A 24,063-nucleotide genomic window follows, 5' to 3' on the forward strand; every position below is an offset into this window, starting at 1 on the left:
CCAGGATGAGTGTACTCCAGTGTGTGCATGCACATTTTACAGTTCAAATGTGGAAATGAAATAGGGTGAATATGCAGTGCTAACATGCAGCCACTACATCATGGACCATAAAACATCACTAAATGTTAAAGGATGGTCAAACATCTAGAGAACATGAGCTTTTCTAGCTTTGCCTTGCTTAACACATAAAAGAGATTTTCAGCTGTACCTTATTCTCCCTGCAACATCAGAGAGACGTAGGGTTGGGAGGAGCCTCAAGGGATTGCCTCGTCCAATTGCTATACTGAGGCAGAAGCAAGGATACCTGGGACAAGTTTGGTACATACTCATTGAGGAACTGGAGTCTACCAAATCTGGTGGTGGCTATGCCCATGATCTGAATCCACCCACATCTGAAAAGTTTTGGTGGGCTGATGTTGGAAACCCCTGTTTCCAACATCAGTCTTTCATTCCCTCCTAACTGACATGATTGACCTTCAGAAAACACAGAAGACCAACATTTTCTTCCCTTTCAAGCACACTCTCTTCATGGTAGAAGTCATTCTTTATGTTCCCCTTCAGCTTCCATCAGCTTAAACCAAAGTCATTTCCCCCAGCTGTTCCCCTGAGATCCCGTCTTGTAACAGATTTTGATTGATCTCCTCTCTCTCCAGCTGGTCTACAGCTTTCTTAAAGCCCTGTATCTCAAAAAAAAAAAAAAAAAAAAAAAAAAAAAAGTCTTGCCAGCCCTAATCCAAGCAGAAGAAATGCCTTCTTCCACTTGCCTATGACATTGCTCCTGATACCTTCCAGAGTGAGATTTACAGGTTTTAACCCACTGTTGTGTTACATTGTCTGCAATTGCCTTCCCCCCTCCCTTTTCATCTCAGATCCTGTCAAGCCTCGCAGCAGCAGAGCCAGGTATTCCCTATATATATATATATATTTTCCCTATATATATATGCGCTTATGCATTTGATTTGCCCTCTTTACACGTGGTGCATTGCACTTGCCTTTATTGACATTCACCTTGTTGATTTTGGGCTGCCTTTCCAATTTATTGGGATCATTATGGATTCTGATGCTGTCATCTAAACCGCTTGCATCCCTTCCCATAATCCTCCCGATGTACTCTGTTCTGTCACTCAACTCTGCTAATGGAAGTGTTGAATAAAATCACACACGGGTCAAAGACTTCCCAGGCAATTCCCTCCAGGTTTGACAGTGAAGCCCTTGATTACTTTTTGAGAGAGATTTTTCAATCAGTTATCGACGACTTTGTTACAACTGTGTTGAAATCATCTTTCACTCGTTTGCTATGAGACCACTATGTAGAAAAGTGTCAGAAGCCTTTTAAAAAGTTCAGCTATATTGTATCTACTAAATTCCCCTTATTCACTAGGCAGTTATCTTGTCAAAGAAAGAAATCAGATTAATTTGCCATGAACTCATCTTGACAAATTCATGCTGGCTGCTGGCCAGTGGAATAAAGCTAGTTTTAATCATTCATGACCAAAATACTCCTACTGAAGCACAACTGGATCTTTTTTGACTCAGCACTGGCAGGGATGCACAGCAGGTACCCAGGCGAGAGATGCCATTTTGGATGCCATCCTGCCCTTCCTCCAAATTGAAGGGAAAGGGGTACAGCTCTTTAAGGAAGAACCTGCAGTCATACTCCCATGCAGGGTATGCTTCCACTAGCGGAAACTTTGTCCTGATTCTACAAAGGTTCTTGCAGAAAAAGCTGCAGGGAAGACGAATGAAGACAAGAGACATGCAGACTCAGTCCTCAGTGCTCTCGGTATTTTCAAGAGGAACATGACATTGTACTACTTCAGACCTACAGAAATGAAGCAATGATAAACCACAAACTAGTATCTGTCATCTTTTATCCACTTACCTGATATCTCAGTACCATCAAACATCTTACAGTACCACAGGCAGTAGTGCAATAATGAAACCTCCCAGAGATTTGGGCTTTTTATTTCTTTTACAAAAACAACACAAAACCCTCAACTCTGTTGGCCTCTCTGGATGTGCAACGATGTCACACAGTTTTTCAGTTCTGAAATTCAACCTAACAAAATTTAGGCAAGGGAATCTCTCGATTGACCTGAAAAAAAATATTTCAAGGCCTGATTCACTGGTATGATTCAATTTTTCTACAATGGGACACTTCCTAAAACAACTTGTCTCCTCACTCCACTGCCCATCCTAACAACTTTCTGTAAACTCCGGTTGATAAACCATAGCATTTGTCTGCAAGTAAAGCTAGGCCAGTATTAAGGAGATTTAACAGAAAATTATTTGTTTTACCCACTGAAAAGCAGTGCCCACTGAGGACCACAACTCCACTGAAATCAGGCAGGAACTACCTGGGTAACTGGCCCAACTTTCTTGGGTAACTCTGCCTTTTCAATGCCAACCACACACAGGTATTACCTCATGAGTATAAAAAATCAAGCCCTCCCGATTTCAAAGGATCTCTGTGCAGACAAAGGCCTAGATCACTCACTTGGCTTTCTGAAACTTCAGAACAGAAAAACACAATCTCCCTAGCCCCTTCCATCCAAGTGGTATAATACTTTGGGGGTTATCTTTTATCTCAGATTTGTTTATCCCTCTAGCACAATATGCTATAAAACTGTGCTGTGTTGTGAGCTAGCTGGACATATTTGCTGATCTAGTTGGATTAATTAAAATTTTGCTTCCTGAGAGATACAGATGTTATGATTAATCCGGGACAACCTGATAATCCCTCTGGGACCATTTCAGGTGGTTGCCTGCACTGTGTCTGAGCAGGAGCACTGTGTAAAGGTTGATTTTCTACATTTATGTATCATTTATTTAATAGCAATTTTCAGTTGTTTTAAATAACATAGCTCAATAGCATGAAATAACATTTCTTTCTTCATTCTTACTTCTCCCACTCACTGCCCCATCTCTCTTGATACCATAAATTCATTTAAACATATCAAGTCAATGATAATAAAAGTAAAGCTTATATAAACACACACTAGCTATAACCTTGCAAAAAAAATCCCATAAAGCTTCCCAAGGAGGCTGTTTTACAGTTTTAAAGCTCTTTATATAAAGACATATGTTTCTGGTATAAACTAGAACCTGAATATCTAAAAATCTACTGTCACATCACAGTTAAAGCAAAACAAGGCGCATGTGCCCCCCATGGTGCTTCTGCCAATTACCCTTGTTGTATCCACCCCAATCTCACTCTTAGACTGAAGTTTCATGAAAAAGTGGATGGTGCTAGATCTTTTACTTCCTAAGAGTAACTTGTTTTTTACTGTAGGCTACTGATATGTTTATACTCTAAGCCTTTTCCATGCAGCTGTTCAGAGAATATTAAGATTGCCAAGTTCAGCCGCTGCACTGAGACAATACCCTGCCTGGAAACTGTTCATCTGCTCCAGCTGTGAGACATAACTGAGATTGCTAATAATTAAAAGATATCACAGAAAAATCTTGATATCCTTGCTTTGTAGAGTTGATAGCACTTGGACTATGGTACAGCAGTCCAAATGTATCAAAATGCTTTTTCAATGGCACTCAAAAGGGGAAATTTCCACTTGCAAGGCAACTTAATATTAACTTTCTGTGTCACTGCCTTCTGTTTGCACTGATGGGTGAATGTGAATGAATAGTTTTACTCTCTCCTGATTTGGATGTTAAAGAATTTATCACCTTTCTCATGGCCTCTAAACTAATAAATTTATCCCCGGTTTCACTTATAACTTGTATTGTTATAGTATATACATATATGACTTAGTTGTGCAGAAATCTTTACCTCTAGTCTTCCATGTGTCCTGCTGCCTTTTGAGAACCTTTCTTCAAGCTCTGAAATATCAAGATACGCTCACTTCAAAGACAAGGGGTAGGGCTGATGCACAGCTTTAGTTCTGGTATTTCATCCAGCGGGATATTGGTGATGTGGCCAAATGCCAACCTGCCCAGAGCAAGACAGCTAGAAATACACTCAAATCAGCCCTTCTGGGAAAATCTTTGGCATCCTGTCTCAATGTTTAAAACCACTCTGGGTCAAGCAGTTCTTTACTGCAAGGCAGTCCCCACGTCACCTCTTCCTCCATTAGCCCTACATCTCTTAGAAGTCCAATTAGAAACTAATGATCTCCTCTAGACAATCTCCACCACCCCTAAATAAAAAGTGCTGTCTTTGAGACGTAGTTATTAATGCACAGTTGAGTGTGCAGCCTTTCCAGGTGGATGCATGCTTGTGCAGAGGAGCAGGAGGGAACCAGTTGCACACAGAAGAGCTCCTAGTTTGGAAGCATCCTTGTGCCCTCCTCTCAGTAGCCTTGATCAGGGCAGCTTTGCCAAACTAAGTAGTAGATTCACATCGTACAATGCAGAAGACCATGAAGAAGTGAGAAGCTGCTTCATCCCTACTTCTCCAGGCCACATTCTGCAGGACATTCAAAACTTGCTAAGTCCAACCTGGCAATAACCTGCAAGTGATCCCTCCAGGGGTGCAGGCTGTCACCCAGCTCTTCAGCCACTTCAAACCGATTGCTGTGGAAGCATCCTGCACCCCACCTGCCAAATGCAGTTTAGGGGTTACATCTGTATGTAGCTGAAGCAATTAAGAGCTTGCTAGCAGGGCCATGCTCTTGTCCAGAGAGACGTGTTTCCCCCCACTGACCCACATTTTAAGAAACTGGAAGGAGCAGCGCAAAAATTGGCACAAGTCCTCTCCTCTACTCGTCTAACCTTTCTGCAGCTCCTGGATGGGCGGTGCAAAGCTGTGTCTCTCCCATATCCCACATCTCTGCAGGAAAAGAAAATGCCCTTACACAGGACTCACTCTTGGACACCCTTAGAGCAGGGCTGGATTTCAACCACAGCTAAACACTCAAGCCTATGAATTCCTGCAAATGTAAAGCCTTCTCACTTTACTATCTGTTGCTGTGAAAAAAATGATTTAATCTACGTTACTGGCAACGATTTTTGCTAGAAGGTGCTATCTTACACACACATTTTCCTCGGGATCAAAAATTAAATCCTATGGACTCTTGGGATTGCTTGTCTGGAAGTCTGCCAGACAAGCGCTTTCCTACAATTATACACTGTTGTGTCAGTGCGTGGGCTTAGCCACTGCTTAACAAATTTACTAGATAAACCTCCATGACTCATACAAACAGCACTCAAGTGCTAACTACCATATATTGGCAGGGAACTGAGGAATGTTAGTTGAACAATGAAAGAACCCACTTGAATAATGAATTAGGTTTTGGCAGATCAATGGAGAGATGATTGACAGTCCATGGAAGTCCGTGTCACAATTCCAAAACAAGAGCTGAGCAGCAGCAAGGGTGCCATGAGCAACCAGAAGCCTTTCAGCACCATTCACCCAATACAGGAGGTTTTAGAACCAGAGGTGGCTCAGATGAGAGCATCTCACCCGATCTCAAAAGGAAAGAGCATCTCCTATTCTCTCTGTTGAGTAAAATTAAAAGCAGAGCAGGGTATCAGGAGGAACCCACCCATGCTCTCCTTCATGAGCTCTCCCTGAACAATAACAACTTGGGGTCAAAGTGACAGCAATCACGTCTGTTTTCTTTTCCAACCTGCAAATCATCATCCTGGGTATTTTTAAGATGAAAACAAGAAGTCAGCATTTCAAGCCATGAAATTAGAAACTGAGTTTTGGAAAGAGCTGTCTAGAAATTGCTCCAATAGCTGGCAGAAATGACCAGTTTTGCACAGAAGGTATCCTGTAAAATCACCACAACAACTTCTTCTGCTCATACACAAAACCAATTTGAATTAACAAGCCTGTATTCACCATAATTTAAAACCAGTCATTCAAAAATAATACCTCCTCCACAACCATGTCCCCATAAATCTGGAAGCAAATAAAAGCCAAAGCAAGCTACGTATATCAGATGTAAGTATCGCCCTAAAGCAAGCACAACAAAGCACCCTTTCTCAGCTTTTCTGGGGACTTTTTTGATGGATGACTAAGAGATTCTTCTGGGACTTTCACATCCTGAGAAACAGTGAAGTATTCAATGTTCATTGACACTCCTGCCTTTGTTATCTTGTTCTGATCTTCCCTCGCAGCAAGGATCATCAGAGCATTTCAATGACCAGTGGAATATACTGGATTTCTGTTATTGCTTAGATGAAGTACGCGCTGGGTTGGGCCCATTCAGCTGGACAAATAAAATCACATAAATGCCATATATATGGGGCTAGACTGACTCTGCAATCTGCTCTATGTCATTCAGAGCAATTTCATTGTTGCACATGAATGGGGCAAAACAATTGCTCCAGGTTACACAAGAAGTGTCCAAAAGTGTATCAGAGACCCTTTTTGGTGCAAGCTGGGAAGCTGGCTGCTTTTCTCCCAGTGGAAGCACAGGAGAGAAGGCAGGCATACAGCAGTACACAAACTCTTGTCGTTTAAACATTCACACTTGTTTCCCCAGAAAACCCCATCTCTCATGAATTCTGCAAGCTGTTTCGCCCTGCCATATTGCCACCTTCCCCAAAATGCCTTTTCCCTTTTACAGACTTTCTGCTCACTGAAGTCCTGGCTGTGCCAAGTTGCGAGATAGCAATGGTGTACAAACCAAAAGTATCTTTCTGGTTTCTTTCTTAATACATTCTTTTTTCTGAAAGGCACAAGATCAGTGAGGTTATCTACATCTATGGCTGTGCTGCAGAAGCCTAAAACCTGCCTGTGGACTGGGCTAGAGCAACATGCAGCAGCAGAGACCCAGTTTCTTGGTAGAGGCGGAGGCAGTCTGAGAGCTGCCAGAAGATAATGGGAGGTGTACAGGAAGGGTCTTTCCTGAATGATTGTCATGGTTTACCCCAGCCAGCAACTAAGCGCCACGCAGCCACTCGCTCACTCCCCCTACCCTGATGGGATGGGGGAGAGAATCGGGAGAGTAAGAGCGAGAAAAACTCCTGGGTTGAGATAAGAACAGTTTAATAATACAAACAAATTAAAGTAAAGTAGTAGTAGTAATAACAACAATATAACAATAATAGTAATAACAATATCCAAAGCAAGTGATGCACAATGCAATTGCTCACCACCCGCCGACTGATACCCAGCCAGTCCCCGAGCAGCAATTGCTGCCCCCGGCCAACTCCCCCCAGTTTCTATACTGATCATGATGCCATATGGTATGGAATAGCCCTTTGGGCAGTTTGGATCAACTATTCTGGCTGTGCCCCCTCCCAGCTTCTTGTGCACCTGGCAGAGCATGGGAAGCTGAAAAGTCCTTGACTGGCATAAGCAGTACTCAGCAACAACTAAACCATCAGTGTGTTATCAACATTCTTCTCCTACTAAATCCAAAACACAGCACTATGCCTGCTACTAGGAAGAAAACTAACTCTATCCCAGCTGAAACCAGGACAATGATAAACAATTCCTGGTCCATTCAAAGGATCTGATGGACCTACCTATTTGTTCTGTTCTGTGCAGAGAGGGGATGGAATTACCTCTATCAGTACAAAAGGAGCTACAAAAATCAGATTTTCAATGCATGTTTAGCAACTCTAGGCAGCAAATGCAGAATAGGTATTTAAACTATAACCCTTGTAAAAACCTTGCTCCCTTGTCACAGCATGCTTTATGTTTGCTATTTTTAGCCTTTCAAGTGTCAAGAAGCAACAGAAAAAATATTGCTGAACAGCACTGGACACCAAGAAAAAGCAAGTGAGGCAAAAAGAAATCTTAAGTAAGCTCCACAAGATGAGGTTAAGTTATTCAAAGCTCTCTTTCCTGCAAGACAGGTGATGTATTTCAGTCTAAATATCCCACTGGATTCTGTCCCCAGCGAACAACCAAGTGACAAACTGCCAATCAAACTGAAAAGCATCACCATTCATCTGGGTTTCCCCTGCCACTGCCCCGCACTGAGCAATGTTTTATCAGCAGCTACAGATTCTTAATTTGGCTATTTTTAACAAGGACACCATTTTGCAATCCTGCCCACCAGAAGGATTTGCACACCTCTCCAAACACTCCTCCCAGTCCTGATAACTTTGCCAGCATGAATAGGAAACTTCAGGCTTGCAGAACAAGCTGCTGCTAGCTGACAACACAGCGAAGATTTTCTTTCGTATCTGCAGTTTGCATGAGTAGGCAGCTGGGATTGTGATGAATTACTATCTCTGACTCCACTGCTAAATTTAAGACATTTTTTTGGCACAGTCTGTTAGAAAAGACGCTCCCAATATCAACTATTGGTATTAGCAAACTTCTTCAGAAAAACTACCAAAGGTTTTTCACAGTCTCTCTCTGCTTATAACAGGAGTCAGTTCAGGGACCAGAGTTTTTTATTGACTGAACTGTAATTGAATTTTGCTGAATGTTTATCTCAAAACACTGTTTCAAAAGGAAAACTGAAACATCTTGTTTTGAAAACAACTCGAATAATTTTCAGTTCTTAGTTACACCTTTTCTTGGGGCCAAATCCTCTTCCCAAGCTCAGTGGCCACTTTGATTGCCTGAGAAATTGCATTTTCCATTCGCTATTTGTTGTGCCTTCCTGTCCCATTTTAGTGTTCAGATTGTCATGTTTTCAGCAGCTGGCACTGCGAAGCACGTTTATACAATCCTGCAGGTCTGATCTCTTTGCAGAAATATTGCAAGTATAAAGCCCACGACCAGTATCTATCTGAAAGTTGGCATATTTTCTAACCAGTATTCAAACCAACCAAGCAACTCCTTTAGATTTCAGGAGCAGTCATCTTACTGATGTGCATGAATTGAAAATCTTCAAATCTTCATTGATATATTTGTAAAAGATTCAACAATTTGATCATAATTGAGCATTTTTACACTCACAAATAATTTAAAACATTTCTTCTGTCTGTAGCCTTCCTGGATGCCACAATGCTCTTCACCCCACTCACAAGAGAAGCTGCATTTATTTTGATAGCATTATTTTTATGCAATAAGCCACTTAACTGTCCTTTTGCCATGCTTCTTGAATTTTAGATTCTACTTTTGCCTTTGCCCAAAAGCCTATAAACCTACTCATGGTTTTCCAACTACTAAGCTTGCAGGTACCACCTACAAATTTGACACGTACATTTAATAATTTTGTAGGTAACACTTATGAAAACTATTAAAATCAGCCAGCAGCACATACATAGGTTGTTGTAAATGTCAACTTTGATATTGCTATGTATATTCCGCATCTTTAACATGTGTTTCAGAGATGAAAAAGCAAGAGTGCAATTCACCTAGAACAAATACAAATCAGGTTACAAGCTCCATTTCCTTTTCACTTACTGAGGCCATGTATCTATTTTGTTATTACTATTATTATTATCATCATCATCATTATTATTATTGTCATTATTCATTATGTTTTTATGGCTCTCACCTCACCCTAAATCATATACCAATGCTGCTTAGTTCCTTCTGTGGGATCCTCCTCTGCATGGCAACAGTCTCCACAAAAGACAAGTGAAGTAAATATTACAATATTTAAAATGTTCTATATCCACTTTATTCTCCAAATCCCCAGCCTTCTGTAAATACCACAAAGCAGTTTCAACAAATGGCTAATCAGCACCTATAGGTTTTCTATGGCCTAGCTGCAATAGCTCATTAATGCTCTAGCTTAGGGATTTGCTTTTTATGGATTTTGAAATGTTTTGAAACACATCAACCCATCATGTAAAGATGCTGTTCAGCAGAAATTTCATTGCACCACGCTGCAAGCAGAGTCCTAAAACCGCAACCTCTCTTTTCAAAAACATTTTAAAACCTCCAAACAAATGGCTTTAATCTTCTAAAGATGTAGAAAGACTGTAGCAAGAAAACTTCCTTTTTATAGTTCAGTATTTCTCTGAGATGAGCTCAAAGTGTTAGCTGAGATAATTATCGAGAGATTATGCAGAACTTATTTTCAAAAGGTTTTGTTTGCTCTCTTGTTATATAATTGCTCAGTGTTTGTATGGAGCTCAGAAAAGAGAAAGCATCAGAGAAATACCAAGAATTATTTATTTAACAGAAAAATAATTCTCCAAAACAATATTAACATTTTCAGCAGTCTTTACTATATTTTGAAGATTTCTGTTAACCTGGAGAGCTGCTCAGTGATCTAACCTTGGCAGCACATGAAATGAGAAATGTGCCCTACCACTATTGGTTTTAGACTATTTCAGCGGAGCTGCAAAACAGCAGGAAGCAGAGAAAAGGTGCAATGTAGTGTCTTATGATTTCCTCACTTCTAGCTTTGCTGGTGACAAAGGTCACCACATTCAGGAGACAAAATCAGGACTTGTTGTAAGTCAAACCAGTGCCATAAAGTACACAATCACTTTATGGAACCACTAAATTTTTTCAAGAATTGGCTAAAACCACTTCAAATGTTTCCAAGCCTGTGTAAGTTTATAAGCAAAACTCAGTCAGACTACCTGAATTTGAATATACATTGTAAATTTTAACCAAATTCCATCCAAGACCTTTCAAACACCATCAAAGCCATCTTTAAAGCATCAAGAAGAGGCCCTGAACTCAATATAAAATTGTCATTGGGCACACTTATGCACGTACTACACTTAGTCTCAGAAACAATTTAAAAGCTACAGCAACTACACAATTTCAATTCCTGTTTTCAATATCATTTCATGATTATTTACAGGTACTTCAGAGTCTTTAGGATGTCAAGAAAGCTTACAGCAAGTGTGCTATGCAACCGTCCTACTAGCTATACAACCACCTTTTCCTTAAACACAGTAAAATCAAATTCTACTTACAGCCAACCATCATCATGGCCACCGAAAAAATCTTCTCTCCATCAGTGGTTGGTGCTATGTTTCCAAATCCTATCGTTGTAAGGCTTGTCATGGTAAAGTAGAGAGAAGATATGTACAAGGAGTCTTTACTGGGTCCTCCTTCCCACTGCCCTGAGCCAGTGGTGTTGTATCGATATGGTGTCCCAATACTCAGTGCCAACTGGTAGAGCCAGCTATCTGTTTTGATTGTATTAGTGACTTCATCTATAACTTCATAGTCCCCGATGCTGTACCATATGCAGGCTAGCCAGTGGGCCACCAGTCCAAATACACACACCAACAGTACCAGTACAGCAGCACCATATTCCAGATAATGGTCCAACTTCCGGGCAACTCGACCGAGTCGTAGAAGACGCACCACTTTTAAGGAACTGAAGAGGCTACTGATCCCCTAGAAAAGAACAAAAATCATTAGTTCATCTGAAATATCCTGCTGGTTAACAGAGAAGGCTGATTCCTGCATCTGCTTTAAATCTTTCTATACAATTTTTTCATGCCCCAGATGACAGAATACAACATCAAACCCTCCTCCCCCTCCAGTACTTTTGTCCTCATCAGGGTAAATCAAGTTTGGCAGTCATTAGTGAATAAATTACTTCATTCAAGCTCAGTCTTTCCAAGTAACAGAAGAGTTCTGTGGAATCCAAAGTGAGAAATGGCATGTTGATTACAAAAAGGAGCGATTTGATAGTTCGGCAGTTTGATGTAAACAGGAGACTCTGCTTTGACATCAAGGAGGTCAAACGTGGTGGAAGGGCAGTCACAGATGGAACTACACCATCCAAGTGGAGTCTTCTCGAAGCTTCTCAGAGAACAGTATTTTATTAAATCCAAGCAGAGGATTGCTGTTCTGGCCCAAACGGGGGTCCACCTACTTCAACAACCCTCAGCATTAACAGACGCTCAAGACAAACATCAGAAAGTAATTGTAATGGGCAACTGCCTATTGTTCCTCTCATCCACCAGAGAGTAGCTGGGTAACTTCCTCTAGCCCAACAGTCTCCACCTTATATTACCCTTCAGCGCAGCTAATACAACTCTGGATATTTTGTTATTTATAAGAAGTCTCAATGACTGAACATGGAACTAAGAACTGTGGGCACATCACCTTTCTGAGTGAGGGTAATATAGACCACAAGGCACTGGCAAGAAAACCACATGCCCTTGCATACAGGGTTAATTTCCTTTCCAATCAACAGACATTGCAGACATTTTCCTAAAGCAAGTATTTGTGCAGTGGTTTTTTTTCACGCAAGATAAATGAAGTACAAATAAATGGAAGTACAAATATTTAGGGAATAGAAGCACAGGGACCATCAAAAAGTTAATAGAAACATCTGAGAGGGAACAAATGTGTATGTCCTCCTCAATGCACAAATGGTTTGCAATGTATTTTAATAGAGTTTATAGATGCAGAAAGAGAAGAAAAATATGTTCCTGATCTAATGCAATCCCATGATATACCTAACTTGTGCATTAAATTAATTAGTGGCTCAAAATAGAAGGTTTGTAAAGGAAGGTTTCTAATATAAAACATTCAGAAGCTGAAGACATTTAATTTAAAGTAGAAATTAAGACATAGAAAGCAATGAGGCAAACATTCCTAGTTACTGTGCCAAGATTAAATTGCCCTTTTCTGTGCATCATTATCAAATCAGTCTAGTCAAAACACTGGCTAATTATATTATCAAACAGTGAAAGACTGGAATTTCTGGAGTTTTCCATACCAGAAAAACATTAATCGCTTTTGCACCTCTGTTTCTTTTCACAACTAATGTTTGAAGGGTAACATATATCTGATATTTCTAGATGTAATCTGTTCAACAAAGTTCTTGTATGCTTTTCAAATCCTGTTGGAATTTCTTTCAGATCCCCAAATCCTTAATAAATTGAAGTTCTATATTTGCATTCAAGCTCTCATGATGACTAATACCATGAAGTGGAATTTTCCTACTTTGATTTCTGTATTTTGCATTTACACAAGACACAGATCTAGTTTATCATTCTTATTTCCATCTAAACATATATCTACTTATTAGGTTTGGGATACATGTCTGTGAGGCATTCTGAACAGCCAATTTGTCCAATAAAGCGGGAAGTCCCTTACAATGTTCATTACACAATGGACTGGGGCCAATGGACTACTGCATGGGGGTCACACCCCACAGAAGCAATATCTATATTAAAAAAGAAAACTACAGAGTAGTTTAATTGTGTATTTCATGAAATTAATCTTTTCACAAAATTAATCTGCAGTGTGTTTCAGTGAATTCACCCTGATTCTGAAAGTTTACAACTTGCTGTGAAATCCAAGGGAGAAAACAGCAGGGTGTTTTTTTGTAGGATCCGGTCCTATGACGTTGGTCAAGGAGATACACATTATTTCCATTTTACTTAAAGACTCACTGTTCATTACCAAGACTAAGGCTAGGGAAGGAGTTAGAGACCTGGAGTATAAACTTGGGAGTTCCCTTTTTGCACCCAGTAGTTCAAGTTTGTCCCAGTGGCAAGGCTTACACTCCACTTTCTACTGCACAAACCCAGAGTCAACCCTTGATCAGGAGAGTTTACAGTCTGACACTCCATCCTCCATCCGTATTATATATGGATCCGTATTACATATACATGGGCTCACAACAACCCCAAACGCTACAGGCTTGGGGAAGAGTGGCTGGAAAGCTGCCTGGAGGAAAAGGACCTGGGGGTGTTGGTCGATAGCCAGCTGAACATGAGCCAGCAGTGTGCTCAGGTGGCCAAGAAGGCCAACAGCATCCTGGCTTGTATCAGGAATAGTATGGCCAGCAGGAGCAGGGAGGTGATTGTCCCCCTGTACTCGGCACTGGTGAGGCTGCATCTGGAATAACTGTGTCCAATTTTGGACCCCTCAATACAAGAAAGACATTGAGGTGCTGGAGCGTGTTCAGAGAAGGGCAAGGAAGCTGGTGAAGGGTCTGGAGCACAGGCCTTATGAGGAGCGGCTGAGGGAACTGGGGTTGTTTAGTCTGGAGAAGAGGAGGCTGAGGGGAGACCTTATCGCTTTCTACAACTACCTGAAAGGAGGTTGTGGCGAGGTGGGTGTTGGCCTCTTCTCCCAAGTAACAAGCGATAGGACGAGAGGAAATGGCCTCAGGTTGGGTCAGGGGAGGTTAGATTGGATATTAGAAAAAATTCTTGACCAAAGGGGTTGTCAAGCATTGGAACAGGCTGCCCAGGGAAGCGGCTGAGTCACCATCCCTGGAGGTATTTAAAAGATGTGTAGATGTGTTGCTTAGGGACATGGTTTAGAGGTGGACTTGGAAGTGCTAGGTTAACAGTTGGACTTGATGATCTTAAAGGTCCTTTCCAACCTAAATGATTCTAGGATTCTAAATCTTCTCTCTCTAAGTTACATGGACAGTTTAGCATTTGTACAACTAATATAAAAGTACAGCATTTATTTCAAAGTCTGGGAGAAAGTTTATGCTGTGATTATTTTTTCTCCTAAGCACAGATAACAATCACATCTCTTATGTATAAAACAAAGAGAAATGTTTCATTTTAGCTGACATTGAAATGTATTCTTTCCAAAGAGTAATTAATTTAAGTAAGTTTCACTGTAAGTCTTAAAGCCAGTTGAGCCTGACCCACACTACTTTAAGGCCAAAAAATCAGAGATATATTTATTAAGCATTCACATTTCATGTCTAATCTTACAAAATATAAAGACAATATTGGAAGCTTTAAAAGCCTATTCCATAAAACACTACCTAGAAAAAAGCAGTTAAGCACATGCTAAGCTTGATGAACATGTGACGCATCATACTGTTTAAGTATTGGGTTGGGTCAAGCTGGTACCTTTATACTTAAAAAAGTTGCCTGACGAGAAATGCACCATTGTTAATACACAAAGCTCTGCCTAAGAATCAGCAACAATCTCTGTGGTGGAAACTATGTGAAAGACTAACTGCCTTGAATTACAGTTAGGCTATTAAGAAATTCAGCGTTCCAAACTCAACTGATTGCTGGCTGCCTTCAATTTCATTTTTTCTTTTAACTGTATTTATGCTCCATAATGACTATTTTGGAAACCCTTCTACTAAAGGATGAGCATCTGCTCTAACTGAAGTAACCTCAGCACTCAAGGAACAGAGAGGCAATTAGAACCCTTGAATAGAACATGCAATCCCGTTTGGCACTAGCATGGTTTAAATAACACATGTGTTTGATACTGAAGATCTAACCTTCTGGGAGGACCCTTTGTCACTCTATGACCGCATTTACTCAGTTGGGCCAACTATCTTTAATATCTGCTGGTCTGTGTTCTCTGATGGAGAATATCTCATTATGTTATGAACCACCCAATCCTGCCCCTTGAAGTTTTGACTAATGCATTTGATCACATCTTAATCAGATGAGGACATTCAGCTTGTTAATCTTCAATCATCTCAGCTGTAGAAATCTTTTAACTGAAAAGCCACCTACTCCAGAACTGCATTTTGTGTGTCAAGTTTGGAACCAAATTCCTATCTGATACACATCATCAACTTAAGTGTTACAAGCGTGAGTCAAAGGAGACTTTCCCAGTGACCTCTGAGGCCACTGGATCAGGAGAGGACACAAACAGTAGCTCTGAACCAGCCCTTTTTGTACCACTGTTGCTATTTAGCAGACAGCTGAAGCCACCGCAAGGGAAGTAGACAATGTCAAATTTATCCAGAAAGACATTTCTGAGGAATGAATGTTCAACTTTGGAATTAAATGAGCCATTCATGATTAAGCAAAGCCCAAGCAAGCACCTTGTAAAGTCTGTGTTCTCAAATTCTCTTCATATACTGAGGAAGGAAATTCAGTTTGATAGTGGGGGCACAAGTGATGGCAGCACTCAGTCTGAAGTGCAGAGGGACCACTCCTTCCTATTAAAATTACCTGAATCTTGCCATTTCAGGTCCTAGATGTTACCACATTGTCAAACTTCAGTCTTCCAGGGTGAAAGAAGTGTCTAAGCTGTGTGTCTGACTCTAAACTTTTCTGACCACAAGGCTGAGATGTTTCCTGCAATTGCGATACACACTGTGGGAACAGATCTCTGCACCTTGAGCAAGAACAGGGAGCTAACTTCTCTTGTGCTTAATGAATCCCTGATAAGCCAGGCAATAGGAAGGATGAAGCTGTCAAAGTCATGTTATACAGGGGTTGAGAGCCAAACATGCAAGAGGATAAATGGACCATTGTCACCAAAGGAAAATTAAGGTTAACAAGTGCAGGAAATCATTCAAGTTAGTATAAGTGCCAGAGATGTCCTCCTAAACCAGGAGAGCGGAGACTCTTCTACACTAAAGGAGCAACAGAATTGCAGAGCTGCATCTTTGCAAAGGATGTAAAAGATTTAATCAGCTGGTTACTTGCTAATCTAATAAGTCTTTTCTGTAGTGGAAAATTATTGCATAAATGTTTTAAAAAGTAAAATAAAAACAAAACCAGCCATTAGTTTCTACCATCTAAATATACTAAAATCTGCTTAAACCTCAAAATTAAATCCCAGTATGCTGAAATGCTAAATTGATGCATATTTTTTTTTTCTATTAGGGAACAATGTGTTTTTAACTCTAGGCACTTTTTCGATTAGACTTCACTCCATGATTTTTTATTTATTTATTGTTAGCTGTGGGCACATATGCGACAGCAACAAAAAAATTAAACATATGTTTTAAATATTTTCCAAAACTGAAATCATCCCAGCTCTGAAAATGGGGATCAGTACTGCATCATTTAACAGAAAACATTGTCTCAGAAACGGTCAGAGGGAAAAAAGAATTGCTTTTCACTATGTTTTGATGTTCAGCACATTGTAGTTTTTAAGAATTCAGGAGTGGCCAAGAACAAGAGCTGGGAACCTTTCTATGAAATGCTGTAGGATATGTTGCCACTGCAGACAAAGGTGTTACTGCAGTATATACAGACCTTCTTAAGCTAAATTTAAGCTAATATGCTTTGAGTTGCTAGGCACAAGCAATTACAGCAACCTGCATTCAGCAAAACTAGCCATTAAAGTGATCAAATCCTCTCAGGAGTTTGCAGCCCAGGCTGATCTCTTTTATCTCCGTGCAAGAGCAAAATGGTTTCATGTAAATTGAGCTTGAGCACACCTGCACAAGCCACAGCCACACTATGACTGAGCACTAACCACCCTCCTGGGGTGGGAATCTATCTCACATAATGCTGCAACCTTACGGCCAACTGTCCGGTCTACGTGAATTGTCCAGCTTTCCTGCCTGGTGAGTGAAGAGAAAGGCATGTCAGAAGTGATTCACCCAATCCATCTCCGACAGCCAGGGATGGGATGAATCACCTCCTGGAGTTCTCTCTCTCTCCCCTCCCACTGAATACAAAGAAGCTGAAGCCTATCACTTACACAGCTTACGGGAGGAGAAATTAAACCCATCCTTAGAAATGTGGATAGCCCAGATCTGGGCAGCATCCAAACCTGTATTATGTTATTACAGAGATGGATATTACGGAGCACTGCGTCACAATGCGAGACTTATCTTTCTGGATATGAGCTTGGAGAATAAATGCTATTAATAACAGCAGGCTGAGATTTTCTGCAGATGCAATAGCATGCTTATTTCTTCACTGAATAGCCAATTACTCTACAGAAAGTGATGCTACACTAGGTTCTGACAGGATTTTGCAGAAGTCCCCATTGGCTTGAAGAAGGAATTGAATCAGTTCATAAAAAAATGAACAATCACAAAGTAAACTGGACTGGGGTTCTTGATCTCAAAAGGGCAAGAGCTGGTAAATTATAAATTATAGTATATTGAACTATAGACAATAATAAGTGAAGACAACTGGACTGTGAGAGATAGGAGAGTCAGACACCTGGCAGCAGAGGACACCTGGAATGTCCTTACTTCAAAAAGTACAAAATATGCAGAGGTTGTATCTCAAAGAAGGGGAAAAATTTGTAAAGCTGGGCATCAGTTATAAATGCATAATAATCACCCAAAGGAAGAAAACAGAAACAGAGAACCGACAATACGTAGGAAGCAAAAAATTGATCAACAGAAAGCTACACCTTAGAGGGTAAAAAAAAATGTTAAGGGAAAGAGTAATTAGAAACATTGAGATAAATCAAAATGGAATCAGTGCAGCAATAGGTGTGCTAAGCTTAGGTTAGCTGGGATCTAGCCAAGTTTTCCTGACAGCTTTCTCTAATAACACACCCCATTTTCTAAATAAAATTTAAAAAAAAAAAAAAAAGCAGTATTTCAGTAACACAAGGGGTGAAATTATTAGGAAACAGAGAGAAAACAGGGACCACAACTGGCATTGTGAAAAGGATGGCAAAATGGAAACCATTAAAAGGAAGTCTAGCAAGAGTTACAAGTGGCGACTCCTGGTGATTTCGTTGGTTTCTTAGTGAAGTAAGCATTAATATTATATGCTCACAAAATCTGCTGATGGCACACCTTTGGAACACACTGTCAGTGCAAAGACTAACCATGTGGGAATAAAGGAAAATGTGATAAAGTTTAACAATACAGACTCTCAAAGCATCCATTACAGAGCAAGTGAACAAAAATTTCTACAATTACAAAGATCTTTAGCTGACGTTTACTGAGAAAAAGAAATATTTGGGTGTATGGGTTAATCCCACAGTGACTCAGAGCAATCAGCGGGTTGCACTCACAGAAGAGGTTAATCCAGTTCCAGGATGGATCAGCTGAGTGTTTCCAGCGTCAAGAGGAAAAGCCAAATGCCAATTACAAAGCGAAGATGAATTGTCTGCCTGGAGTAATATGTACAGCTCTGCCCTAAAGAGATGTATTCAAACTTAACTCCGTGTAGAGAGAGGCAGCTGGAATGGCCAAGAAAATTTTCATAAAATTTCATAAATGAGGTTTCTAGACAAGATCAGTTTGCTTAGATTAAGGAAAGGAAAACAGGCGTGTTTATGCAGGGGGAGGAGGGGGGGATGACTTCTTTTTAAGCACATCAAGAAGATAAACATGAAGGAAGGAAAAGAAATATTTAACCAACAAGACTGGCACAGGGACAAATGCGCAGTCCGCAAATTAAGACAGACCTGCAGACACCATGAGTTAAGGTGGATTTTGACCAGTTTATGGGAAGAGTGATAGGATGAACCTGCCCACCAAAGCCAATGACTCAGTGACTCAACAGGTCCCTGTGAGTTTTACACCTATTATCTTTTTCTGGTTCTGTTTTTATCCTTTGAAAAGTTGAAGTCAGGCAAATACTGTCTCAAGGGGAGAATGAATCTCATCTCAGCCTAAACTATACCATGGAGGGGTCTGCATCTGAGCTAGTCACACTAGCATGTCATTACAGCCAATGGTGAGAAATAAGCATTTTAGGGCAGGGTGACTCCTCAGACCTATTTTGGAGATGCATCTTAGAACATGAGAAGCCATACTCCAAATGTGCCTGTACCTCATTGTGGGCTATGCCTGGCCCTGTGTTTCATCAGATGAATCCCATGCTTCTTACATTTTGAAATACAATCCAAATACTTTATTTAAAGAAGCATGGGCAACACTTTCATCATCAGAAGTAATTATACACAAAAAAAAATTCACCCAAATGAATCACTTAGCTGATTCTGTAAAGTCAAGGTATAGCTCAGCATTTGGTACTGAAGTGAAAAAGGCACCATTTTTGTAAACCTTGGGCAATCTTCATCGAGCAGCTGTTCCATGATGGTACACAATGTAAAAGAAAACAAAGTGCCTACAGATTTTGGGAACAACTGAAACGGTCAGTCTTGTCAACAGGGGCGGGAGAGCCTGCAGGCACGTATCCAGAATGTACTATTCTGTGCAGTGCAGGGGGAGTATCCAGGAGGACATATAGGCTGTTTGAAATTTAACCAGCAAATCATTCCCAAAAGAAATTTTTGAGCTTAGCTACTTAAATAGAGCTTAGCTCTAAAATCCCTGGTTAGCTCCTTAATGCGTCTTTACTGGACTTAATGTTAAAATAAATCTTTCAACATATCTCAGAAACCCTTCTCTTTAGGTAAACAATTAACATAATAAAGTTGCACAGTTACAAATCAAAATGCTGGAATGAGAAAAATAAAAAAGCAACACTTCTGATTTATCACCACTTTAAGAACTGAATTTAGGGTTGCATTCAATTATATAAATCCACACGGGAGTAAGGGACTTTGCTTCTGCGCTAGCTGTCTAGATCCTGGGTCCAGATACAAGCAGAGCCCATTTAATACTTGACCCTGCACCACTGGTAGCAATGGGAGTACTGACTGCAGTGAGCACAAAATTGAGTCCTTACAGCAAAATGAAAGCAAGTAGGTTTTCTCATGCAGTCTCTGAAAGCACCTCTAAATTTATTGCTTGAGATTTATCTTTTTTTTCCAGGAGGATGGGGGAGCTTTTCATTTTTTTCCCCCTAACACAAATGTCAATAAGCTACAACATTATAAATAAACTTTTAGTGAATTGTTTATGGCACAAGTATACAATGCAATACATTTCAAAAAGTGAATAACTGAGGTTATAAAAAGAAGGGCGATTTCAAAGTATTTCTTCTAGATTCAAGTTAAGGGGGATGTGGCATCTTGCACTATTTATTTGTTAGTGCATCAGTGTGCCCAACTGGGGAAAAAAGATACCATAAGATACCGTAAAATCTGGTAATTTTCACTTACTTAGGGAAGGTGGACAGAGGATGAAATGGGAGGGAGAGGAAGGTGTGTCACATCGGTTGGGACAGCTTCTGAGCAGGATACTGAACTTAGCTGATAGTTTCGTGCCAGCAACAATCTAAAAATTTCCTATGCCAATATAGGAATAAAAAGAGAAGAAATATCTGGAGAGAGTAACTTGAGCTGCAGTGTTTCTGCAGGTACTTCTGGAACTACGCATATCCCTGACGTCCAGGGGTAGACATAACACCAACCCAGTCTTGAACAAAATACTCACACCAAGTTACATGGCTGTCTCGCTAGTAAAATTTTGCTAATTCTGACATTAGCCATGCATTAGTTTCTCCAAGGCTGTACCTTGGCTCCATTTTGTGCAGAGCAATTGCCCAGCCCTAAGCCTGCGACTCTTTTCCTCCCACTGTTGGCTATGTACAGCGATCTCAGTAATGTGGATTTGCACTACTCCTATCAGCATTATTTCAGTGATTATCTGACCAGATTCTTTCATTTGCCTCATCTCCTTTGTAAACTTTCCCCTCCTCTGCGAGCAAAGGGATCATGCGGCACTCAAAGCTTCCCTTGAAAGTACCCCACACACAATTTGCCCTAATTGGACTCTGCATCACTTAATACCACTCTGACTAAAGATTTGATTTAAATGGCTTGTACCCAACATCTGCTTCCCAGTAACATATACAACACATTAAAAAAAAAAAAAAAAAGGCGAGGGGGAGACCACTGAGACATGTAATTAAAGTTCAGTATGCCATAATCTGCATCAGAGCGGTGCAGCATGAGGCTACCAGGACACATCCATCTCGTGGGACAACCCTGCCTGCCCTCCCACCACCCCCTGCATCGACCCCAGTTCGGGCCCTTGCTTTCACAAGTTGCCCATCATATCAAGATGACATTCATGTGTCTCCACAGGGGAACCTGCAGAAATATCCCAGACCTTGTATAGCATTAAAAAGCTGGTACTTGAACAGTGGCAGAACTTGAATAAAACCTTAGCTTGAACAAAAGCTAAAGAGACATGGTGCAATTCTGCAACTAAGTGCAATAGGGGTGAATAAGCGACAGGGGTGAATACGGTTGACCATCTATATCATATATGCCTAAGGTGGATACATTTATATTTGGACATCGTAACCAAGCCATTGTATTATTATATTGCATTTTTCTGCACACTACAGCAGGATGAGAGTATTCTTCCTATTTCATTGCCTTTTGACTGCATAAGAAAGGGGAAAATGCCAGGTCCCAGGCTTAGTGTGTCTGTAGTTGTGTTGCTAGGAATTTTCATCATAGTTTAACACTTGGCTGCAGCAGGGGTTTAGGTCTGGGAATTATTTTCTCCATGTCAGCCACCTAGATTTAAGAAAGGTAGCTAGCCATAGACTTTATCTCAGAGCCAAAGGCACATTCTTGAAACACACCAATTTATCTTCACCTTGCATATGCCACTCAGACTGGGGTCCATAAACCCTTCCTCAAATATCTCCCGAAAAGGGAATGTTTGCAGTAAAGCACTGCAGATGTGAATATGGCTAAACTAGTTGTATCAGCTTTTATTTGCTTTCAGTTTACAGACATTGCTATTTTAGTCGCTATTAATTGCAGCGACGCATAGAAGTTTCTGCCACCGCTGAAATAGATCGATAATAGTAATTAAAAGAAGATTACAATTACAAGGATTCCATGCCTTAATATGTCCTGCACAGATCACTAAATTTTAAAGGCCATTGGGTCATGTAGTCTTTTATTAAACAACAGAGATGGAACTTCAGAGTTTTAGGTCATTTAAATTTGTCTGCTTTCACTTCCAGACACTGGCTCATGAAAACTAACTTTTGCAGAAAGGATGACCTTTTATACAACTCATTTGAAAACCATCTATTTGGCTATTTCTATGTACCATCCTGACATGTGGCCCCATTCTTCGCAATATGTGCCATGTCATCTTAGGACCACATTTCTGGCAGAGATGAGATCAAGCTTCTAGGGTTTGTTTCATTACAAACTGAGAAATTCATCAATCTCAGTGAAAATTCCAAGAAAAGAAAAAAAAAAAAAGACACCGGTATTTTTTCCAAATAGCAAAGGGGGCTTTGCCAGTTGTATTTAACACTTAATTTGTGGAAGCATTTTCCATTTGGCCAAAAGCTTGTCCATCCACCTAGTCTTGGGAATATTTATTCTATATACTAATTTACAGAGGCTCAAATGCAGCCCTGAGCAGCACTGTATCAGCGTGCGTGTACCTGAGTGTGGGTACCTGAGGTGCTTCCAGCTCCAGGTACTCTCCCAATTGCATGGCTCCATGTGAGGACAAGAGCCAAGCACCTGCACGACATCCGCGTTTCCCTGGGATGTAAATCCATGCGTTTGGTCCCAAAGGGAGTTGTAGCATGGTTTGACCATATCTGAACAAGCAATGGGATCGGCACCCTCGGGAACACTGTAAACCCATCTGCTGACAATTTCAGCACAGTGTGGCTCTGATAATTGTGACTTGTATGGAATCAATGGTTAGCCACACTACAAACAAACTTTTGGTAGCCCAGACTGATAGAAGTTGGATATTTATCTCTCTCTAGTAGGCAGAACACATATAAAGGCTAAGCCTCAAGGTAACATAATTCTCTAGCTTCAGAAGTAGAGAGTCATGATTTTAGAAATGTAAGTAACGGTGCATATACCAATGGAAAGGGTTGTTACATACAGCTAAGTACTCAGGGAAAAAAATAGAATCGCTTCATGTAACTCCAAGACAAAAATAAAACTTCCAGTCGCTACATACTTCACAGCCTAGTAACAATAGGAACTTCATGCGACCAAAATATTTGGATCCAAACACCATATCCCCCATTACTCTAAACTTTTTTTCTTTACATTTTTAATTTAAGAGACAGACAGACAGACATGCACGCGCTTTTGGACTAAATCTGAAGTTTCGGAGAACTCTTTTACTTTAAAAAAAAAAAATCAGCCTAGTTTCAGAGACTCTGAGCACACACCCGACCTTCTGGTTTGTACCTTGAAAACCGGCTGGATTCCTCGGTACGTTTTATAGTGTCCCTTCTCACACTTCTATACAGGAAAGGTTTTCTGTATGGCTTTGGTTTAGCCAGAATGTATTTCAGTGCAGGTAATGTTTCCCAATGAGAAAAGATGCCATGCATTTTTCTGATTTCTAGGACTATCATCCTACCAATTTTCTTAAATAAAGTACGTATCCCACTAAGGATTCCACTTTCCTCCCTCTTAGCTCATTTTTCTCCAGCCTATTTTACCTTGTTTTCCTACCCTTTCAATATCACTTAGCCACTTAATTCCTCATCCATCACATCAATTTAGATCACTCTATGCTGTGCAAGGTATCTCTCTCTCTCATTATCTTACCTTTCCCCCTCCTTGTCATACATCCAAATCCCTCTGGAGAGACTGTAACAGCCCGTCTCTGTAATTCCAGGCATGGAAACCTACAGCTCTAATTCTGCTTCAAATCATCTTAATCCCCCCCCAATTCTCAATTTGTGTGTCATAATCCTTTTCATCATATCCTTCTACTGAGGCTCTACATCCACTCAACAACAAAA

At 40.5% G+C, this 24,063-nt stretch overlaps 1 protein-coding gene across 1 annotated transcript in view; it reads right to left on the reverse strand.

Annotated features, from left to right (window-relative positions):
• KCNH5 (potassium voltage-gated channel subfamily H member 5) overlaps positions 1-24,063 on the reverse strand; it is a 167,690-nt gene that overhangs the window by 96,028 nt on the left and 47,599 nt on the right. The window contains exon 7 of the mRNA XM_075712579.1: positions 10,753-11,182. Within this exon, the coding sequence (XP_075568694.1) occupies positions 10,753-11,182 (430 nt within the window). The remainder of the gene's footprint in view (positions 1-10,752; positions 11,183-24,063) is intronic.

The sequence above is a fragment of the Pelecanus crispus genome, chromosome 6, assembly GCF_030463565.1.
Source record: "Pelecanus crispus isolate bPelCri1 chromosome 6, bPelCri1.pri, whole genome shotgun sequence".
NCBI lineage: Eukaryota > Metazoa > Chordata > Aves > Pelecaniformes > Pelecanidae > Pelecanus > Pelecanus crispus.